The sequence below is a fragment of the Strongylocentrotus purpuratus genome, unplaced genomic scaffold (genome assembly GCF_000002235.5).
Source record: "Strongylocentrotus purpuratus isolate Spur 01 unplaced genomic scaffold, Spur_5.0 spur5_scaffold_1, whole genome shotgun sequence".
NCBI lineage: Eukaryota > Metazoa > Echinodermata > Echinoidea > Camarodonta > Strongylocentrotidae > Strongylocentrotus > Strongylocentrotus purpuratus.
In genome coordinates, this window is record NW_022145594.1 from 22164984 (window position 1) to 22184540 (window position 19557).

The 19557-nt window shown below is 40.8% G+C and overlaps 4 protein-coding genes across 5 annotated transcripts in view; 1 reads left to right on the forward strand and 3 right to left on the reverse strand.

The window, feature by feature from the left end:
- The first annotated feature begins 1363 nt into the window (after positions 1-1363).
- LOC100892146 (zinc finger protein 629) lies at positions 1364-7250 on the forward strand. Of its 2 annotated transcripts, none has more exons than XM_003725844.3 (4): positions 1364-1522; positions 3148-3689; positions 4351-4474; positions 4997-7250. In XM_003725844.3, exons 1-4 carry the CDS (start codon positions 1507-1509, stop codon positions 6289-6291), a joined length of 1977 nt encoding a protein of 658 aa, XP_003725892.2. In that variant the 5' UTR covers positions 1364-1506; the 3' UTR covers positions 6292-7250. The 2 variants fall into 2 exon arrangements, with proteins under 2 accessions (XP_003725892.2, XP_030833675.1); XM_030977815.1 differs by lacking the exon at positions 1364-1522 and adding an exon at positions 1646-1829.
- Positions 7251-7693: 443 nt separating this feature from the next.
- The window catches only part of LOC100892368 (coiled-coil domain-containing protein 153), a 32095-nt gene continuing 20231 nt past the window's right edge, over positions 7694-19557 (reverse strand). Inside the window, exon 7 of the mRNA XM_030977819.1 lies at positions 7694-7741. The gene's annotated coding sequence lies outside the window, so the exon portion shown is untranslated. The remainder of the gene's footprint in view (positions 7742-19557) is intronic.
- On the reverse strand, positions 14932-17398 carry LOC115918421 (zinc finger protein 624-like). Its single transcript, XM_030977816.1, has one exon. The coding sequence runs from the start codon at positions 17279-17281 to the stop codon at positions 15245-15247; it is 2037 nt and encodes a 678-aa protein (XP_030833676.1). The 5' UTR covers positions 17282-17398; the 3' UTR covers positions 14932-15244.
- LOC100892220 (zinc finger protein 84) lies at positions 17271-19353 on the reverse strand. The gene is made up of 2 exons (XM_003725845.3): positions 18824-19353; positions 17271-18014 (listed from the first exon to the last, which is right to left on the reverse strand). The coding sequence occupies exons 1-2, from the start codon at positions 18831-18833 to the stop codon at positions 17290-17292; spliced, it is 735 nt and encodes a 244-aa protein (XP_003725893.3). The 5' UTR covers positions 18834-19353; the 3' UTR covers positions 17271-17289.

Genomic DNA, 19557 nt, shown 5'->3' on the forward strand with positions numbered 1-19557 from the left:
CTGACGGCTAAGATAATAATTATGCATGATCCTCAGTCGAAATGGTGACGATATTGAATCATAGGGCTTATTACATGCATTCTTGACAGATTTACTAATTTGATCATATATCCAGGGATGTACTTATAATTGTCACCTCCCTGAAGTATCTAACATAATTTACACAAGGTGTTCTTTCAACTAAGTTTGGTATAACAAGGAGCCCGATGTGAATGAAATAAATGAATTCATGATAATTATGATGAAATGTCATGCCCGTATAATATTATGCCTAGCATAAAACGAAATACTTTAATTATTATACACAGTTAAAACAATATCTAGGGAACAGGGTTTATAAGCGTGAAAAGCCAGGCATACGGGGCTTCTATTAATGACTCATAAGAGCTTTTTTTAAACGTTCAGTGCTAAAACGTGAATGTAATTGTAACATGATCAGACAAAATAATCTATCGGTTAATAATTGCCGAAGGAAAATAGAAATCACAAAATTGATGTGCATATATAGTCATAATTTGCTTAACAAATCATGATAAATTTATTTTTCTGTGACACATGTAAAGTGATAATGAATATTCATGAGATGACTAGATTTGTTGGTTTCTGTTGGTTTCTATTGGGCCTAGTGGTCATATTGTTTTTTAGTTGGTTTCAATTGGTTTCAATTGGATTTTCGTCTTGGGAATTCAAACAATAGTACTGGAAATAAGCTCTCGAGCTTTCGTGGGTTATATCCTGTTCAAGCTGACTTATTTTTGATCTGTTATTATTGTATACTGTTGTATGTTGGAAGCTTGTCGAATAAAAATCAATCAATCAATTTTACGTATATTTGGACAAAATGTTAATACTATAAAAGTAACTATTATTATAATAAACAACAAATAAAAATTTCTCCATTCTTTATTCGTATTTTAAAGTTCCCCTTTCCGCTAATGAATATATAGAAAACATTTTGTTCAACTTTTATACAAGCCTTGTAACAGCGAGATATGTTTAAAACTGGATGACAAAATTCAAGAACCGGTCGCGTCTGGGTTGTGTAAGGCTCACGCCGTTGATCCAGTACTAACCGGTTATGAGCCTGCGCCTGCCAAAAAATTTCCACAGATATATAGTCTCAACTCTCGCTAATAATGTCACATAGTATCTGGACTGCTACTCGTATTTTATTCTTGTAATAGGTAATTTCAATCCTTTTTAGCATATTAGAAGTACTGTAAGTGCGTTTACAAATAATTAATTGCACACAATTTGTAGTTTGGGTTATTTTTTGGGTGAAAATTATAATGCGCTTGTGGCGTAATCGATAGCAACATATTCATTCAAGCGTACAAGCAATAATGACGTAGGGGCCAGCTGAAAAGTTTGGGAAATTTCCGTCAGTCAGCTGTTTACGTGCAAATTCACATAGAGAATGTGATATCATTTGCGTGAAGAGAATTGTTTTCCATGTTTATGGTAATGAAGAATGGATTCCGGTGAATTTGGCCATCTTCTTTTGTTATGGATGTTGAAAATCGTGAGTCACCTATCTTGATATTGTTGGGATTATTTTAGTAAAAGGATTTAATTCGTGATGTTTCTGAATTGCGGGAAAGGAGATCAAAGTGTTCGGTGAGAATTGTGAGTTGAGCGGACGTGAGCGTGACCCCTGCCCGGCCGAGCGGGCTAGGCCTAGGGGCGTTCGGCGAGGGGCGAGCCGCGTTTGTCCCGGATCCGGATTGAGTCTGAGATGTGTTTTATTTTATAGTTATGACAAATCTAGAGATTGGTTTGAGCTGAATCGTGGGAGGGTATGTTAGATAAGTTATATTGCAGAATTACAGGTACATAACATTGTGTATAGCTGCACGAGCAGGCCGAGGCCTAGACCGAATTTTCCGTCTCTTTCGTTCGTTAGCCTCTTATTGGGGTAGGGTCGGCTCTCTCTTTAGAGACGGAAGCCGTTTATACACATGTCCTTGCTAACGCCACGGCCAGTTCTGGTCGTAGCGTTTTGCCCCCAAAATCCCCCAAAATGTCATTTTACCTCGAGCATGTTATAGACTCTATTGTAAATTAGGCCTAGGCTATAATAAATCAGTTCCACTTACCAACTTGACTGAAATAATCAGTTTAATAGTCCCTTTTTAGGAAATTATGGGTCAAAATCGAAATCCATTTTGAAAATCTTTTTCAACATGGATTCCGATTTTGACCCATAATTTCCTAAAAAGGGACTATTAAACTGATTATTTCAGTCAAGTTGGTAAGTGGAACTGATTTATTATAGCCTAGGCCTAATTTACAATATAACATGCTCGAGGTAAAATGACATTTTGGGGGATTTTGGGGGCAAAACGCTACGACCAGAACTGGCCGTGGCGTTAGCAAGGACATGTGTATAAACGGCTTCCGTCTCTAAAGAGAGAGCCGACCCTACCCCAATAAGAGGCTAACGAACGAAAGAGACGGAAAATTCGGTCTAGCCGAGGCCTAGATCTAGGCTAGATTCTATATTTTGGTGATTATTTTATTGTTTGCGATAACGTCAACAGCAACAGTGATCATTCATAATCAAAGTTCATATTCATCATGATCATGCATTTTTTGCTTGACTCGTAGTCGTACAACCTCTACACTTTATTGAAGATTGTATAGGCCTAATGCAAGTAGACTAGCATTCATTCGGTGGTAAAAAGTAAAATTTTACGCTGTTTTGTGCGTCATTGCAGCGCTGAATTTGCATATTTGGTGTGTTCGTTGCTAATTTGTGAAAAATTTAGATGGCTTTCCGAAATTTCATGCAAAGTTTGTGTTGTATTATTAAGCACCGATTCTTGGCCTACCCCTTGCCGACATAGTTCTTGCTTGCGCTTGTTATGGTCATAGTGAATTTTCAGTCAGTGCAGAGTCAGAGACAGAGAGGCACTGGGAAAGAAGCCCTTTTTGCTGGTTGATGTTTCATAATGTCCTTTTGTAACAAATGTAAGCTAGATTCTACTAAATCATCCATAGGTCTATACTGAGAATCTAGGAAACAGTTTTACAAATGGAACATAGTGTAGTCCTATATTGAGTTCTAGAAATCTATGCCTCTGGTTCTACTGTTGATTTGAATGTTTACCGGTACTTTTTACTGTTCTTTTTCTCTTGTTCTTGCAGTAAATGATCACACGCAGTCATCAGAGATTTCATCCTCAAGTAGCTCAAGTGACACCGACTCTAATTCTCCTTGCCCCGTGGAGAACCTCCCCAAGTTAGACCACCCAACAGACAAGACTCCAGAGCTTCAATCCTTGGACGTTGCTAGCACACAAACCGTCCAAGACAAAGGAGCCCTCTGTAAAGGGAGCTCTCTTAGCCCCGACAGAGGGAATTCCCCTACCCCTTGCAGTAACGCAACTAAAGCTTGCGAGTCATCACCCAACGACTCATCGAAAGTTCCAGCGCCAGCTCCATCAGAGTCAGAAACTCCCTCTGCGGAGGAACCCACAGATCCAGTTCCCGAAGCTCGAGAGTCGAAGGATTCACCGTCTGGTGAGAAAATGGTGCAGGGACAGGCCACAGCCCACTTTGGGAGGAGGACCGTTACATCAGAGGATGTGGCAAAGTACTTTGCCATGCCCTCTGTGAATAACATGAAGGTGACTCTCGGCCTTGGTGGCACTTTCAGCCTGGGAGGCTCACCAGTCTTGTCCAAGAAGGTGAGAGAAATTACCGTTGGAAATGTGTGGGATCACCCTGTTTCATAACACTTGATATCAATAACAAGTTACAGGCTACTGTTATAAGCTACTGAAATCAAGGCATCTGATCGGATGAGAGCAAATTTATCATAGAAATCAAGCATTTGTTATAGATAAAAAGTTTTATAAAACAGGCCCCTGATCTGTAAGCAATCTAGTTCTTGGAAGTACTGAAGAAAAGCTGTGGGGAAAATGACCCCCCCCCCCCCCCCAAAAAAAAAAAAAACAAACAACAACAACAACAACAACATATGCTGTGGAACTAGAGACTGAAGTGAATCTTACCCTAAGAATGACAAACTAAAATACCCATAGCGAACTGGGAGTCCTTCTTACACTGGAAGTTACCTTATTTTTTATTTATTTTTAATATAAGAAAAATCGTTTTACAATGGCCTAGAAATGAAATCTCAGAAGTGTTCTTACATGTATATCATGAAAACATTAAATCTCTTTAAAAATATTGAAATGAAATGGTAGTGGAAAACTGGAAACACACGGTATGGATGGAAGTCCATTTCTCAGCTGATTTATTAAAAGATTATGCTTTTCTTGTTCTGAATAAATGCTTTGTTACAACTGAATATTAACAATATCCTTTGTTTTTGTTTTGTAATAGGGGAATGCCTTTGAAAGGGATTATAGCTGCGAGAATCACAATACACCCTCTGACAACTCAGACGATGAAGACGTTGAGATCGTAGATGAATCGGACCAAGCAGACTGGAGCTTCGATGAAGAGGGTAAGAATAAAGAGATTGTTTAGTAATCCAGTAGGTGTATTGTCCAGGGCCCCGTCTTACAAAGATTTGATATCAATCGCAACTTTTTTGTGATTGATATCAATCGCAACTATGTACATAAGAGATAGGAGACTGCAAATTTACGATTGGCCCTGATTGGAGGACTTGCGATTGATTTGATCAATTACAACCCTTTGTAAGATGGGGCCCTGAACTCTTTTGAATGTTGGAACACAGATACAAACTTGATGCATGTTTTTTTAGGAAGACTTGAAACGGCTTGTAATATAGCCTGTACACATGAATGGTTGGCCCAGTAAAGGGGGAAGGATGATCTACAAGTAGGAATATGTAATGTAACAGGATAGGGTTAGAGTGTATTTCATGATTGGGAAAGAATGTAACCTGATAGATTCAGATCAGTTGCCTCAAGGATTGACTTGCATTATAGTTATGTCAGATTATCTACATCCTCATGAGTTAAATTTTTAATTGGCTGTATTCTTTTCAATCTTGCTATAGATGATGGTGTGAAGCCGGGAAAGCAGTGTCCTTGTGTCTTCAAGTCTCCTGCAGGCAGTGAGAACGGTAACAAGACACCCCTTCAGCGCCAGGACAGCAACCTCGATTCTCCCGGCCCTTCCTCACCTCTCCTCTCCAATCCGTTCTTCACCGTGTCGTCCCATGTCCTGCACTGCCCGGACTGTGAACAAACCTTCAATTGCCTGGTGGACCTCAACCGCCACCGCCTGAAACACATCAAGGAGAAATCCTTCAAGTGCTCCCACTGTGACAAGTCATTCGCCTTCAGTTTCAACCTGAAGAGCCACGAAAGACAACACACCGGAGAAAAGCCATACGTCTGCAACAAGTGCGGGCTTTCTTTCGTCCATGCCTTCAACTTTCACGAACACCAGAGGGCGCATGACGGCCGCGGCCACTTTGTGTGCAGCGTTTGCCTGAAGTGGTTTAGCCACGAGTCCAAGTTCTTGCTTCACATCCGAAGACACAGCAGCATTAAGCCTTTCAAGTGTAACATGTGCGGGAAGTCGTTCCACCGAGCCGCTGGGCTACGCGCCCATGAACTCCTGCACTCCGTCCAGAAGGAAGACCAGCAGCTTTTTCCTTGCCAGTTCTGCGAGCGCGCGTTCGTCCGTTTGAGCCATAAACAGATGCATGAAAGAATCCACATTGGAGAGAAAGTGTTCCCCTGCCTGCACTGTGGCAAGACCTTCACAGACTTGCCAACGCTGAAAGGACATGCTTGCACTCAAACAAACGGAAACCAGTTTCAATGCAACACTTGTAAAGAGGAGTTCCCTTCTCTTCCGCTCCTGGCATCCCACACAAAAATCCATGCAGCTCAGAAGGCATTAACATCCAGAAACGTGCAGGTTCTGTCTTCAAAGTTCAACACTTTTAAGCGGAAGGGTCTCCTGGTCGATGCCAAGAAGCGATTTCCTTGCAAAGTCTGCAGCAGGGTCTTTTCCACCAAGCGCCTGGTGGACGACCACGGGAAGATCCATCAGCGAGAGCACACACCCTACATGTGTAAGGAGTGCTGTCTGACCTTTACGCATGCGAACTATCTCAAGCTTCACATGACCATGCATGCTGACCAGGAGTCCAAGAGCGAGGTCCAGTCTGCTGCAGAGAAAGCTCACCTGAACGGGAACCCCTTGCCCTCGTTGGATCTGAAAGCCGGAAATGCTTCTCCCCTCAATGTGCGATCAAGGCAAAGTAGTGGAGAGCAGTCGGCTAGCCCCTCTCCCACTTCCAAATGCTCCCCAATTCGGATCAAAGCAGAACCGCAGTGACTTATGAGCTTCTTGTGCTTGTAAATGTCTCTGAATTTTATAAATTACTGTAATTGGTGCATACAGTACACGTACAGTACGTGTACATTGGAGAAGGTGTGTGCACAGTGCTGTTTTTATTTTTAATTTGTTCATGACATTATTGTCCCAAAAGCGTTGTCATGTGGAGATAACTGAAGTAAGTGTGCAGGTGATGATATTTAGTTATCTCACTTCTTTTGTGAAGGAAGGAAGAAATATTTTCATTCTAATTACGATTATACAAATTACAATAACAGTTAGATTGGGTTTTGAATGAACTTGTAATAGTCATGTGTTGGGGTCTAAAATCAGCCAGTTACATTTATATGTCCATTGTACCGGTGATGTTGTACATGTATGTACATGTACATTGTATGTGTATTTTCGTACTTGATTGTGCGTTGCAAATATGAAAATTGTATTAAAACAGTATTATTCTTACTTTTATTCTGACACCTGCAATGACATGACATTTTCTCCTGGGGGGGGGGGGGGGGGATGAAGTACATTAACCTGTGCAACAGACACTACATAGAATAATTCTGCTCTTGATCCAAGCTTGCATTGCATTGAACTCTTGTGCTAAGGGCCGAGGTGTAGTTCCCATAAATGTACATAAAGTTCTAAACATATGCTTGAAAGTCAAAATATGATGGGAAAAAGCATTATTTTATATATTTTTCAATCCTAATCTATTAATCAATCCTCTTGGTTTATGCCTTCACTATGGCGTAACAAGAGGCAATAATGACTCGTTTTGTTCCATTCATTTTGCATCAACTTTTGACGAGGAATTTCTTAACATTGTACTTGATTTTCTTTGTAATTTTGTATTTCCACTAAATGCATCTAATATTTTATACTGATTAAATACAGTACATGTCTTTTATATTCTGTAACACTTAAAGCAACTCGCAACTAATGACGAGGCTTCATCGAAGATGGCTTTAAGTATTTATGTGCTACTTACAGTTGTATGTATGCTGCCTTTTGCACCTATTTGATACTGCTATGTTACTATTTCATGTTAAATTTGAGAGTCACAGGGTTAAGCTTCATTTACGGAATGTGCATACACTTGTTCATTCATACATTTTGCTGCTTATAAATACTTTTCAGCTTTATATTCTTATATAGATGTATGGCTTTGTATGCTTGTCATTTTATTTAAGCTGCTGGTCAGCTTATATTGTATACTGGACTTAACATGTACAGTGTAACCAGAGGGCGAGTTTCCTGGTATTAAAGCCCCACTGTCCTACTTGTAGCTTCTTGCTCCCTCTATATAGAAAACTTCCCCAATCGGTGCCTGTTGATCCCCCATGATCCTCTTTCTTATGTTAGTTGAGAGCTGAGTTAATGAGATAGCCACCTGTCAGTGACCTCGCTGTGTGGTCTAATCCCTTCTGGCCCAGTAGTATTGACGGTCTTTAAAGGGGAAGAAATAAGTCCTTGATGTTATTCAGATTGATCAAACACAAATTGGCAACTCTGTGATTATTGTTCGAGCTCTCCAGTCATTTTTTAAAAGTAATCATACAGTTTTTAAAAAAATGTTTATTTCTGATTAACATTTCTTTTTCATAATTTGCAATATATACAAAACTTTGTTTAGTAGATGCATGGTTTACTTACTGGTACATGAACATACCCCTCTCTCCTCTCAAAAATTGTAATCTTTTCCATTATTAGGAACCAAGAGGGAAGATATTGTACGATTCTGTAATACCCTGAAAATGTACAACTAATCTAGAGCTGCTACCAAAGTAACCAACGGAAATCATAGAGTTGTCAATGGAGCTGTTTATCACCTTGCCAGATTTCACTCGTGAATCCACTGATCAGTTTCTCATGTGTTTTTGACATCATCATGACACATTTTGCATGTGGACTTCCCTTTGCTAAGGTCATTCAAAAAGAAAATAACTGACTTGGGAAGGCAAATAGGGGAAATGGGAAAGCTTATTTGGTCTTTATGTTCAAAACATACTTCAAATTTCATTTACACATGGAAGTAAAACGTCTGTTGATTTGTGTTACTGCAATATACAGTGCAAGACAAAGAAGATAGAAATGAGAGGCTGATAAAAAAATGAAGCAATGTTTGTCTCAATTATTTAACATTCACGCAATAAACTGTATTGCCAAAGAATGCACAAAAGTAATTTTGTTGGTTGCCTGCAAGAAGGCCTTTTAATACTGATATTGACAATACATGGATTGTACAGCCTTCTGTACATCACTTGGATAATTCAGTGAATAAATGTTTGGCTGTAATATTTGAAAATGTTGGCAAGTTCTGAAGTCTGGTATTATGGCTATTCTGTATCCGTCTCTTGCTTATCAGGACCCCGCTGCAAAGAACTTACCGTTGATGGTTACATCAATGTCAACTGCCATAGCAACATCACTAAACAGCCTATCAAATCGAGGTTTCCATGGCATTTACCATTAATTGCAAAGTTTAACCATCAATTGTAAGTTTAATGCAACCTGGCCCAGTTCTTGAAATATTTTATACTTTTTTAATTTATATAATGTGCAGCATATATATGTTCATTTCAATATGTCTAACCGTTATTACATAACATTTTGTATTACGAAAAGTTCAAAAACTACTTGGGAAAGGACGAGTTTGTGAATAAAAATGAAAAAAAACTAGAAATACTTTAAATGTGATTTTTCTGTCAAAGCTGTGCTGTCCTCGTGTGTGTAAGAGACAGAGAGACAGAGAGAGATTGATTGGGGAGAGAGAGAGAGAGAGAGAGATTGGGAAGGGGAGAGAGAGAGGGAGAGAGAGATATCGGGGAGGGGAGAGAGAGAGATTAGGGGGGGGGAGAGAGAGAGAGATTGATTGGGGAGGGGGAGAGAGAGAGAGATTGGGGAGGGGAGAGAGAGAAATTGGGGAGGGGGAGAGAGAGAATGATTGGGGAGGGGGAGAGAGAGAGAGAGAGAGAGATTGGGGAGGGGAGAGGGGGTAGAAATAAGTTTAGGGATACGCGTAGACAATTGTTATAGGGAAGAAAATGAAGATTAAAAAATAACCTAGTAGAGATGAGCTAGAAAGAAAGGTTGGTAGAATACAGATCCGATGGGAGAGTAGAGATTCAAGGGGAAAAAATTACAAAAAAATATATATCTTGGAAACCGCAGTAACACTGAGTAAAAAATGGTAGATGAAATGTGAAGGAAATATGACGTTTGCAGTGAAAACTACGGACACGTTGGAATCACGCTAGCCCCGATGCTCTTAAAACGGTCTGATTTCACGACTACTGTCCCCATGACGTCATCATTGGCAATACGAACATTGGACCATTGTCAAGTTATACTGAATAGCAGCCCACTTCGTTGTATAGCTATAGTTCAAAAGAGCGAACTTTTAATTTCACCAAAGAGATTACCGAGGAGTTTTTGTATTTTCTTGACCATCTTTTGAAAGGGCTTTCACAAATTTCTACTGAAGATCCTGCCTCTGCTCAGCAATTTTTGATTAGGCCCTCGTAGTTCCTATTGAAAGAGTGGGCACTGTCAAGGTGACAAAGGAGACAGTCTAATCCCTGGATGGATGGCTGCATGGCTTTCAAGTCACTTTCAGACGGTATTTCGCAACCATGGCTCGTTTGCTTTTAACGTTGTTGGATCAAAGCGGTTTCGAAACAACCATTATGAATAAACAAACAAACAAAAGAATGTACATACGAAGAATTAAACAAACGGACAAACAATTATTCCCGGCCCCCCCACTCAGAGGTCGGAATGACCGCATGCGTGTTGCCAAAATGTCCGGTAAAGGGGTACTTTTCGTGCGACAAAGTCCGGCCCGAGAATTTAAAAAAAAGGGGTGTATTTGACTTTTCACCCGGAGATTTCTTTAAAAAGGGGGTGTTTTTCTTTTTTGTTCTCATCTCTTTGGACTCCTGAGAAATTATTCCGAATTTAGGGGGGTACATTGAGCATTTTTCCTGATTTAGGGGGGTCTCCAAGGCAGGAAAAGCCCGCGAAAAGCCCGCGAAAGGGGGGTTCGGAAATGTTGGCAGTCCTCAGATAGGGGGTGCTTTCAAAAAGAGGGTACGAGCATATGCGTACCCTAAATAACACTGAGTGGGGGGGGGCCGGGCAATTATTAAGGCAAACAAACTAGAAACAAACAAAAAAACTTCGACCTCATCCCCGGCTCTATCTATCTCTCTCTCTCTCCCTCCCTCTCTCTCTCTCTCTCTCTCTCTCTATTTTTTCTCTCTCTCTCCCTCTCTCTCTCTCTCCCTCTCTCTCTCTCTCTCTCTCTCTCTCTCTCTCTCCACTGCACTCCAACAGAAAGGGGAAAACAATTTGGGAGAAGTAAAACAAAAAAAGGTGATAAAAACATAGGAAGAAAAGCAAAAAAACAATCTCCTTGAGCAAGCAAGCGAGCAATACCAAAGAAAATTATAATTTGTAACAATAATATTCTTTAGTTCGCTTTTGCCTGAGCCGGGGGGGGGGGGGGGGGAGGGGGAGAGGCTGTTTGGAACAGAATGCTCAAGCTCTACGTTGGGACCACCCCAGACTCCTTCTGCGATATTATACGCCCCTCTAGTATTAGCCCATTATAATAGTTCTCTCTCTCTCTCTCTCTCTCTCTCTCTCTCTCTCTCTCTCTCTCTCTTTCTCTCTTTCTCTCTCTCTCTCTCTCTCTCTCTATTATCCATTATTTGAACTAGATCATCAATTTCAGTGAACAATAAATCTGCTGATGAATGACAAATAAATATGTGAGTGTGAATCGAAGGTGGGCAGAATTAATGAACCTCGGTCGAGGTGACTATCACCATTAGTATCTGTATCCAGTGATGAACTTGAAAAGCAAGGTCACATGTATATGAAAGCTTAGGTGCACGTATATAGGCACTGAATGAACATTCAAAATACGAGGTCGTCAAATTGTTCACACAAGAGAGAGAGAGAGAGAGAGAGAGAGAGAGAGAGAGAGAGAGAGAGAGAGAGAGAGAGGATGGGGTGGTGCTAGCTTTTGCGAGGAACTTGGGCGGGGGCTGCCCCACAGTAAGATTCCTTTTCTATTTCGGATGTTAAAATCGAGATTTTAATGTACTATTTTAAAGATTATAACCACCCCCCCCCCCCCCCTTCGACAATAGGCACGTATTGCAAAAAGCGGATACGGGAAGGGGGGGGGGATACAGAAAAGAGAGAGAGGGGCCGTGGCGGAGGATACAGAAGAGAAAGAGAGGGCCCGTGGCGGAGTGGTAGGGAGGGAGGGAGGGAGAATGAGAGAGAGACATTATATTGAAAAGAAAGAGAAATTAAGTGGGAGAAGGGGGGGGGGGGGTGTAGATGCTCGATGTGCAGCGGACGCAATTAATCAGGATGGACTTTCCCAGTTTGCCACCATATACATCCGCCCTGTGCCAATATTTTCAGCCGTGTAACTCGTTTCCTTTGGCAATCTGTACAGAGAAGTGATGCATTACAAAAGTGCATTTGATTGGCATGTGATGCCACACACATGACACGAGGCCAGCTATAGGAGACAAAACAAACAAGGACCTTGGACGAGGGTCCATCTGGAAAGGGACTAATGCCAAACAAAAATCCAGCTCACAATAAGCAAAAATTACTACGTCATTACAACGTCTAGGAGTGCAGTTCATAAGTCGATCAAAACGGAGAAGGGCAAAGTCGACGGAATATCATGATTGTGTCAAATTATTGTCTTCAAGTGATGAGGGAGCTCTATAGAGCAGGAGAGATGATTGCAGTGGCGTACGCAGAATTTTTTTCAAGGGGGGGGGGGGGGGGGTAAGAGCACTTTTGTTTGTGTGTGTTCCAAAATTTGAAAATTTGGCCGATCGATATTTTGTTTCTTTCGTTGGGGGGGGGGGGGGGTCCTCCAAAACACACACATAACAAAAGTTTAAGGGGGGTTCACCCCCCCCCCCCCCCCCCCCCCCCCCCCCCCTGCGTACGCGCCTAGATGATTGTGACATGAAAGGAAAAAAAAACGTGTTGCAGCCATTGAATCACTGTTGCGCAAACATTACATTATAGTAAATCAATAAATAATTTGTTTCCCCCTTTTTTTTTATAAGCCTTTTTCGTTTGGGACTGGCATATCTTGCCCGATTTCTAGAACCAGTTGCTAAAAATAATGCAGGAAAAAAACTACACACATTTGATATATCAACAAACCCTGAATTATGTATCCCAAAACACATAACAAAAGTCTTGCCTGGTAAAAGTTTGATTAAAATCAAACGAAAGTATAAGAAAATTATGATTTTTCAAAAGCTGCTAAATCACTAAACGTAAATGTATAGGGCCTACATAGGGGGCATATAATGACCCGTGAGATAACTTCAGAAAGATGTAGGCCTAAGGCCTGCCTGGCGAAATAAATACCTGCAAATACATGTAGTTTTACATGTAATGTACGAACTCATCGTCATTTAACAAAATATGTTTGACATCAACGATGACTTAATTATTATGAGTCCACTAGACAAAACAGCCTATAACATCGCACCATTATGTTATGAAACTTGATGAAATCCAATTACTTATACACAGTTCAAGTAGAAACAGTTAGTCTTTATTATGATACGTCATCTAAAATAATGTCAGATGGAAAGTAGTAGTATGAAACAAATACAATACATAATTATCATGGCAACGGTGGAAATGCAGCACAGATTTTATTTCGATGGTTGTTGTGGGAGGGGGCAGCTTGTTTAAGATTCGTTGTCTCCAGATTTTTACGGTGCATATCTATTCGTTTTCTTTTTACTTCCCCCATTTATTTTTTTTGGTGGTATTTTCTAAGGAAAATACAAAAATGGTAAAGCGGACAAGTACCAATAATTTATTGAAGAAGTCGGGAAAAGATCAACTCGGGGTAAAAGAGAGGAACAACAGAAGAAGAAAAGGGGCGACAGTTAAAGACTGGATGAAACTTGAAATGGGCTTTGAGGGATCTGGGGATGGGGCGCGTGAACACTGATGTAAGCCTCATTGCCTTCTTTCCCCATTCCTGGCCGAAATAGTTGTGTAACACAATTATTTTGCTTGTCACAGAGTGAGAGATAATACTGTTTCGGAAAATGCAACAACCCATTTTTCTCTGTCATAAAAAGGCCTAATCCCAGAAAAAGTGCTACCTTTTTAACATACTTCGCCAGTGCATGATTATGCAAAATGACATTCACAATGTTTCATAATTATATGAGAGAGAGAGAGAGAGAGAGAGAGAGAGAGAGTATGTGTGTGTGTGTGGGGGGGGGGGGGTACACAATTCTGGGACCCACGCAGGGGACTGAAGACAACGAGAATTTATACATGGACGGGGAAATATGGGGAGGGGTAGTCGGATCCCACACCATTTCAAGAAGTAATTCATGTTCGAGGGTCGGACAAGTGCGACATAATTAACCCGATGCGCATACTATTCCTCTTTAATAATATAATATTGCTAGACAAACTTTTAGGCCCGACTGCTGATGACTGATATTCTGCAACATCCTTTCAATAGAGGGCGCTATACCAAAACTGGAGTGGACTTAAACTGCAAGAGTGCACCAGATTGGCAGAAGATAGAGTGAAATGGAGAGATGTTGCAATCAACCTCCGAACCGGGAGAAGATACTTAGATAGATACCAAAACACTCGTAGAAGAACAACAATTGCAGGAATTTGCCCTCACAGCCACTACAGCCTTCTAAATGTCACAAATCTCTCACTTCATCTATCTAGATTTCTCAATCTCCATACCAGAAGAAGAAAACAAATCATACAATATATAAATTTAACCAAAAAATCAATAAGCTCATGCCCAATTAGCAGCCGATTACGGCGGACTAGTTTTGATGGGTTAAATTTCTTCCCAAAAATAAGCAATTAGTCTCATATTATGATTATTTTACCTTGAAGCGAGCAACAATACCATCCTTTGTTCCTCTATAACAATTTGTAATGTTTTTGTAACTTGTAATAATTGTCTAGTATTCCATACTTCACTAGATGCTTCAATTCTCTATCATTCTCAGCCTCGTAATTCCTCTTTCTTCTTTCTTCATAACTATCTCTTTCCCTTTGACTCTGTCTCCTTCTTTAACTCACATATACTTATGCTAATGACTTTTTTTTCTACCAGCAGGGCCTTTGCTTACCAGCATCGATTCTGTAAGGATGCTTCCATTTGCAAACTTCCTATTTTGTTGCACAGCAATGTAGCATTCGTAATAGCAGTTATTGTTCATGCTTATTAGACTGTGTAATGTTGTGTATTTTGCACTCGCTATTCATTGAACCATCGCATTAATCAGAATATATCCAAAAGAACCTGGCACGGGGGGATTTGGGGCTTGGCACAATGGGGATTAGCCCTGTGGCATGATAAGAGTTAAGACCTGTCAATGTGTATACAATATTCTGATATGCCTATGTAACGAACATTATGTTAGCTTGTGCAGAAAAACCTAACTGAACTGAAAACTCATTCGGTACAAACATTATAAATATGACTGGGGAAAGTAAGCATATCAATATATAATTTATTATATTCTCCATTATTCTCTTGTAAAATCAGAGCAAAATAAGAAACAAAAACAAAACAAAACAATTTAAAAAAAAGTATAATGACATTGAACCCTAGTCATATAGAGAACAAAATGTTTATTGTTCGTTGATTTGTACATATTCAGGTACCAAAGTAGGGACAAATTAAATCAAAGTCAGAAGCCGAAATCATCAAAACAAACAAAAGTAACATTCTTTTCTTTATCAATTTATTTCCATTCATTTTTAAACATAAGTGGCCAATGATCTCATGTTTACTTTGGTTCCGGACTGTCTCTGAGTTGAGTGAGTTCAGCCTAGAATTTGACAACTTGCCTTGATTAAAAGCCAGCAAATCATTGTCTAAATCTGTAACATTTCCTCAGTGCTCTCTAATATGATTTACAGTTTTTCCCACTCCATTAAAGCTCTTCCCACAATGCCCACAAGCAAATCCTGAGTCAATGATTAGAAACTTATGCTCCTCGAGTTCATGCTGGCGTCTCCTGCATTCATTCACGAGACCAACGCTACACACCCTGCATTTCCTGGCACTCTTCTTGGTGCAAGCCTGATGAAGACTGAAGCTGATCTGACGCTTGAATGTCAACCCACACTGAGAGCATCTTGATTCCTTGGCAGCTCTGTGTAGGATGCTGTGACTCTGTAAGTCTGCTTTCAAAGCAAAGGATTTGGTACAGTGCTGACACTGGTAATTTTTCTCTCCCTGATGCCTGGCTAGGTGACGCTGAAGGGCGGGCTTCTCAGAGAACAACCTCCCACACTGAAGACACTTGTGTGTTCGCAGCCCCTTGTGACTGCGCTCATGACGCCTCAGGTTGCTGGAGTCTGTAAACCCCTTCTGACACACTGCACATTTGAAGGGCTTATCTTGTGTGTGGATACGGACATGCAGATCTAACCTGGTTGCATTTGGGAAAGATTTCTCGCAGAAGGTGCACTGATGAGCCCTGTGCTCCCCACTGTGGGCAAATTGAATGTGCTCTCGTAAGAGTGGTCCTCGGCTGTAAGACTTGTCACAGAAATGGCAGTTGTGCGGTTTGGAGATCAGGTGACTCTGCTTGTGCCGCAGAAGACTTGAATTTGAGCTGTACATTCGTCCACAGAGTTCACAAACAAATGGTTTCACTGCAGGAGAATTTTGTATACCAAGGGATTGCTTTGGTGATTTCTCATTTGCATCTTTCACTAAGTTTCTATTATCAACCTCTGGAGTTGCCTGACCTAAAGGAATATCTTCAATCTGAATCGGACTTTCTTGGACATCTCTTTGGGAAATCTGAGCCAGTTGCATGACATGGTCCAGAACGTTCATGGTGGTGTGGACGCATTCCTCGTTGATCGGCACATCACAAACATCCTGGAATGACACTATCACACCAGTCCCTTCAATGGTCTGTGGACTTGGGTCCTGTGGGGTAGTCAGACTCTCCACCAGTTTACTTTGTTCTCTGTTACTGTCCAATCCCTGCTTCAACGTGAAATCCTCTAACTTACTTGTGTCATCGGTAGAGTTCACTTCACCTTCAGACCGACTATCTTTCGCACCTGTACTACTCGTTACCATGGGATTATCAAATTCTATCTCACTGCCACCAAATGACTCCAATGATAAAACGCTATCAGAATCTTCATTCCATATCTTCTCATTTTGTTTCACTGTAGTCAGGCAACCTGTAGCTCTTGAACTCTCTTTATTACTGCAGCCCTTCTCTCTGTTTTCGTGGTCTAAGTTGGAGTGAGGCTTAGCAATATGCCACTTAAGGTAGGACTTCTTCGTGAATGATCTCCCACAAATATCACAATGATACTTCTTTGTCCCTTTGTGAATCAAAGCATGTCTCTTGTTCGATGCTAAATGTCTGAATTTTTTCCCACACACCTCGCATTCGAATGGCTTTTCACCTGTATGCCTCCTGTAGTGTGTTTGGAGCACTATCTTTTGGGTGAATGCTTCTCCACAGCGATCACATTCAAATCGTCTAGTCTCTGGGGATTCCTTGACAGGATTCCCAGCAAAGTCAACTCTTTGTTGTTGGGTAGCCACCCAATGCTTCTTCTCATGCCTCCTGAGTTCTTTCAATGTGCCAAAGTGTTCCTCACATTTGCTGCATCTGTGAACCTTCTCACGCTTGTGTATCTTCTCGTGCCCCCAGAGTGTGGAACGCTGACGGAAACCTTTTCCACAGTAGCTACACTTATATGCTCTGGTATCCTCATGCAATCTCATGTGCTCAATAAGGGTTAGTTTCTGAGCAAACGCCTTCTCACATTTGCCACAGAAGAACAGCTTCTTGCCGGAATGGGTCTTGATATGTGCTTTAAGGCTATGAACTGTCAAGAACGATTGTTGACACTGGGGACATGTATGGGCCTTTACAGCAGCATGTGAAAGCATGTGTCGTTTTAATCCACTTTTGTAGAGGAAGGTTCGTTGACACTGATCACACTTGTAGGTTTTTTCCAGGGATGCGAACGGAAGTGAATACTTAATCTGAGTTTACCGGGGAAAGTTTTGTGGCAATACTGACATCTGTACCTGCACCCATGATCACTTTTCTTACTCTTTTCGGGCAAATGAATTTTTTCATGTTTCTTCAGGCTCTCTTTATATCTAAAGCCTTTTTTGCAGTGGCTACAGAAATAGAGAACACCTGTGTGGGTGCGACAATGCTTGTTCAAATTTGATGTTGTGGTGTACGTCCTGCCACATATTTCACAACAGAAGTCTTTCTTTCCCTTGCTGACAACAGCATTGGATTCTGAAGGCTTGACAGACTTAGGGATTTCCTTTGAGCTCTCTGGAGCTAGGGTTTGGATGTGTCCTTGATGGGAGATCTCTGAATCTAATTTCTCTTCATACGCACCATGCCTCATGGTACACTCTTCAAAAGAGATGTGCTGGTTGGTAGCAGTTATGCCATCGCTATCCTTGACGACATCACTTACATTGTTGGACATGGACCTGGTTAGGGCAAAGGGTGATGTCTGCAGGAGCTGGTAGATAGGTGCTTCCTGTTCTATGCGGTCTTCCTGGTGCTGGTCTTGCCAGTGTTGGGCCATTTGAATACTGGATGAGAACACCGCTTCGCAGAACTGGCACTGGAAAGGGTGCACTGCCATTGGAGTATCTGCAATGGGAAGAAAACAATTCATTCAGAAGGAACCATAATAATCAATGCAAGTCAGGTTTGCTTTGGACTGGAATGTTTGTTGCAGCCTCCAAAGTCCAAACCCATACTCAGTCACAAGGGTCACCAATTGACTTTGGATGAAAAAGCAAAATGATTTTTGCATGTGGGATTTTTACTTTTCAATAGCAATAATATGGATGAGATATTATTCTGAAAATTTTGCCCATGTTTATGCAGGCAAAGATCTCAAAAGGGAGCCATCTTAAGGGATTTCCAACACAAATATTATAAATCGAAGCCCATGTTTAGTTTTTTGCAAAAAATTGATCTACTAGAGCAGCACAATTAGGGAGGGGTACTCCCAATACTATAGACAAGAACCCCCCCCCCCCCCATCGTCATCATTATCATCATTATTATCAGAGTTAGGGCTAGAGGGTAGGGATACAGTGTAGGGCCACTCCAGCAAAGCATAGAGAGTCAATGCTAATCGGTTAGATTTAGAGTTACACTGTAGGATAAGGTTTAATGTTACCAAGTGTTTCCTTTCCTTTCCTTTCAACTGTTCAATCCTGATATATTATAGGCCCTATGTCCTCAGCCTCCTCAAGTCTGTATTTTTTTTTCTTTTTCATTACTATGAATATGATTGATATGAATTAGATCATCATCTAAATTCTAATTCTAATACTTCTAAGCATGATTATATTTGGACTTGCCATATGTAATCCCTCATCCCAAATGGCTCCACCTAATCATCCTATGCTCTCCCGCTAGAAAAGTGAAGTTGATTTAAATTTACTTACCCGATTCCATAGTCACTAGACAATGACAGTCTGTAACTTCTAAGTCTAACTAGCCGACCCGACTATCGGCAGCAAAATTCCACTCATCAAGACAGCAGCCAGTTAGCCACCGGGCTGGTACGGGGAATCAAAACGACGCTGTCCCGTAGACGTTGATCTAGAAGTAGAAGCCGGTGTTTTTAATAAGAAGGTATGTATGCATATCCAAAGGCACAGCTATATTTGCACAAACATTGAGAAAATACAGGGGTGTAATGTGAAATCAACTCAAAGCTCAGCATTTTCCCACACCGATTCAAGGTGTAAAATAATAGAGTTTGACATTTTGAAAAAAATATTATTTTCAACCTCGGCCCAGTCAACTCACAGCAGTAGACGTAAATGAATGGAAGTTGGAGTGCTACTCAGCTCGCCTGGCATCAACTCAAACAAATAACTTCGCTCCCTAACAAAATACGACACGTCGTGTGGTTGTTTTTTGTTGTAATGGCAATCGGTCAAGAACTGACTATCACCAACGCCTTTCTTTTTAAATTTAATTTCCTTCTTTCTATTTTTTCTCTCTTTTTTCAATATAAATGTATAATATGATCAACAGTATAAATTGAAAAATATAATATAGGCTTCTCTCTATCTTTTTTTGGTCCCCTTAAAATGAAAAGTATAGGATATAGAGAGTTTGAATACATTACGGTTTCTAAAAAAAATTAAAAATGCATCCTCATCTTTAAAGA

What these genes read in the sequence shown, in the direction of transcription:
- LOC100892146 (XM_030977815.1), top strand. Translation starts at nt 1,799, where the DNA reads ATGTTAGATAAGTTATATTGCAGAATTACAG. An exon ending in GTTATATTGCAGAATTACAG is followed by an intron (nt 1,830 to 3,147) that starts GTACATAACATT and finishes TTGTTCTTGCAG; the next exon opens with TAAATGATCACACGCAGTCA. An exon ending in CTGGAGCTTCGATGAAGAGG is followed by an intron (nt 4,475 to 4,996) that starts GTAAGAATAAAG and finishes ATCTTGCTATAG; the next exon opens with ATGATGGTGTGAAGCCGGGA.
- LOC115918421 (XM_030977816.1), bottom strand. Translation starts at nt 17,281, where the DNA reads ATGCTTTCACATGCTGCTGTAAAGGCCCATACATGTCCCCAGTGTCAA.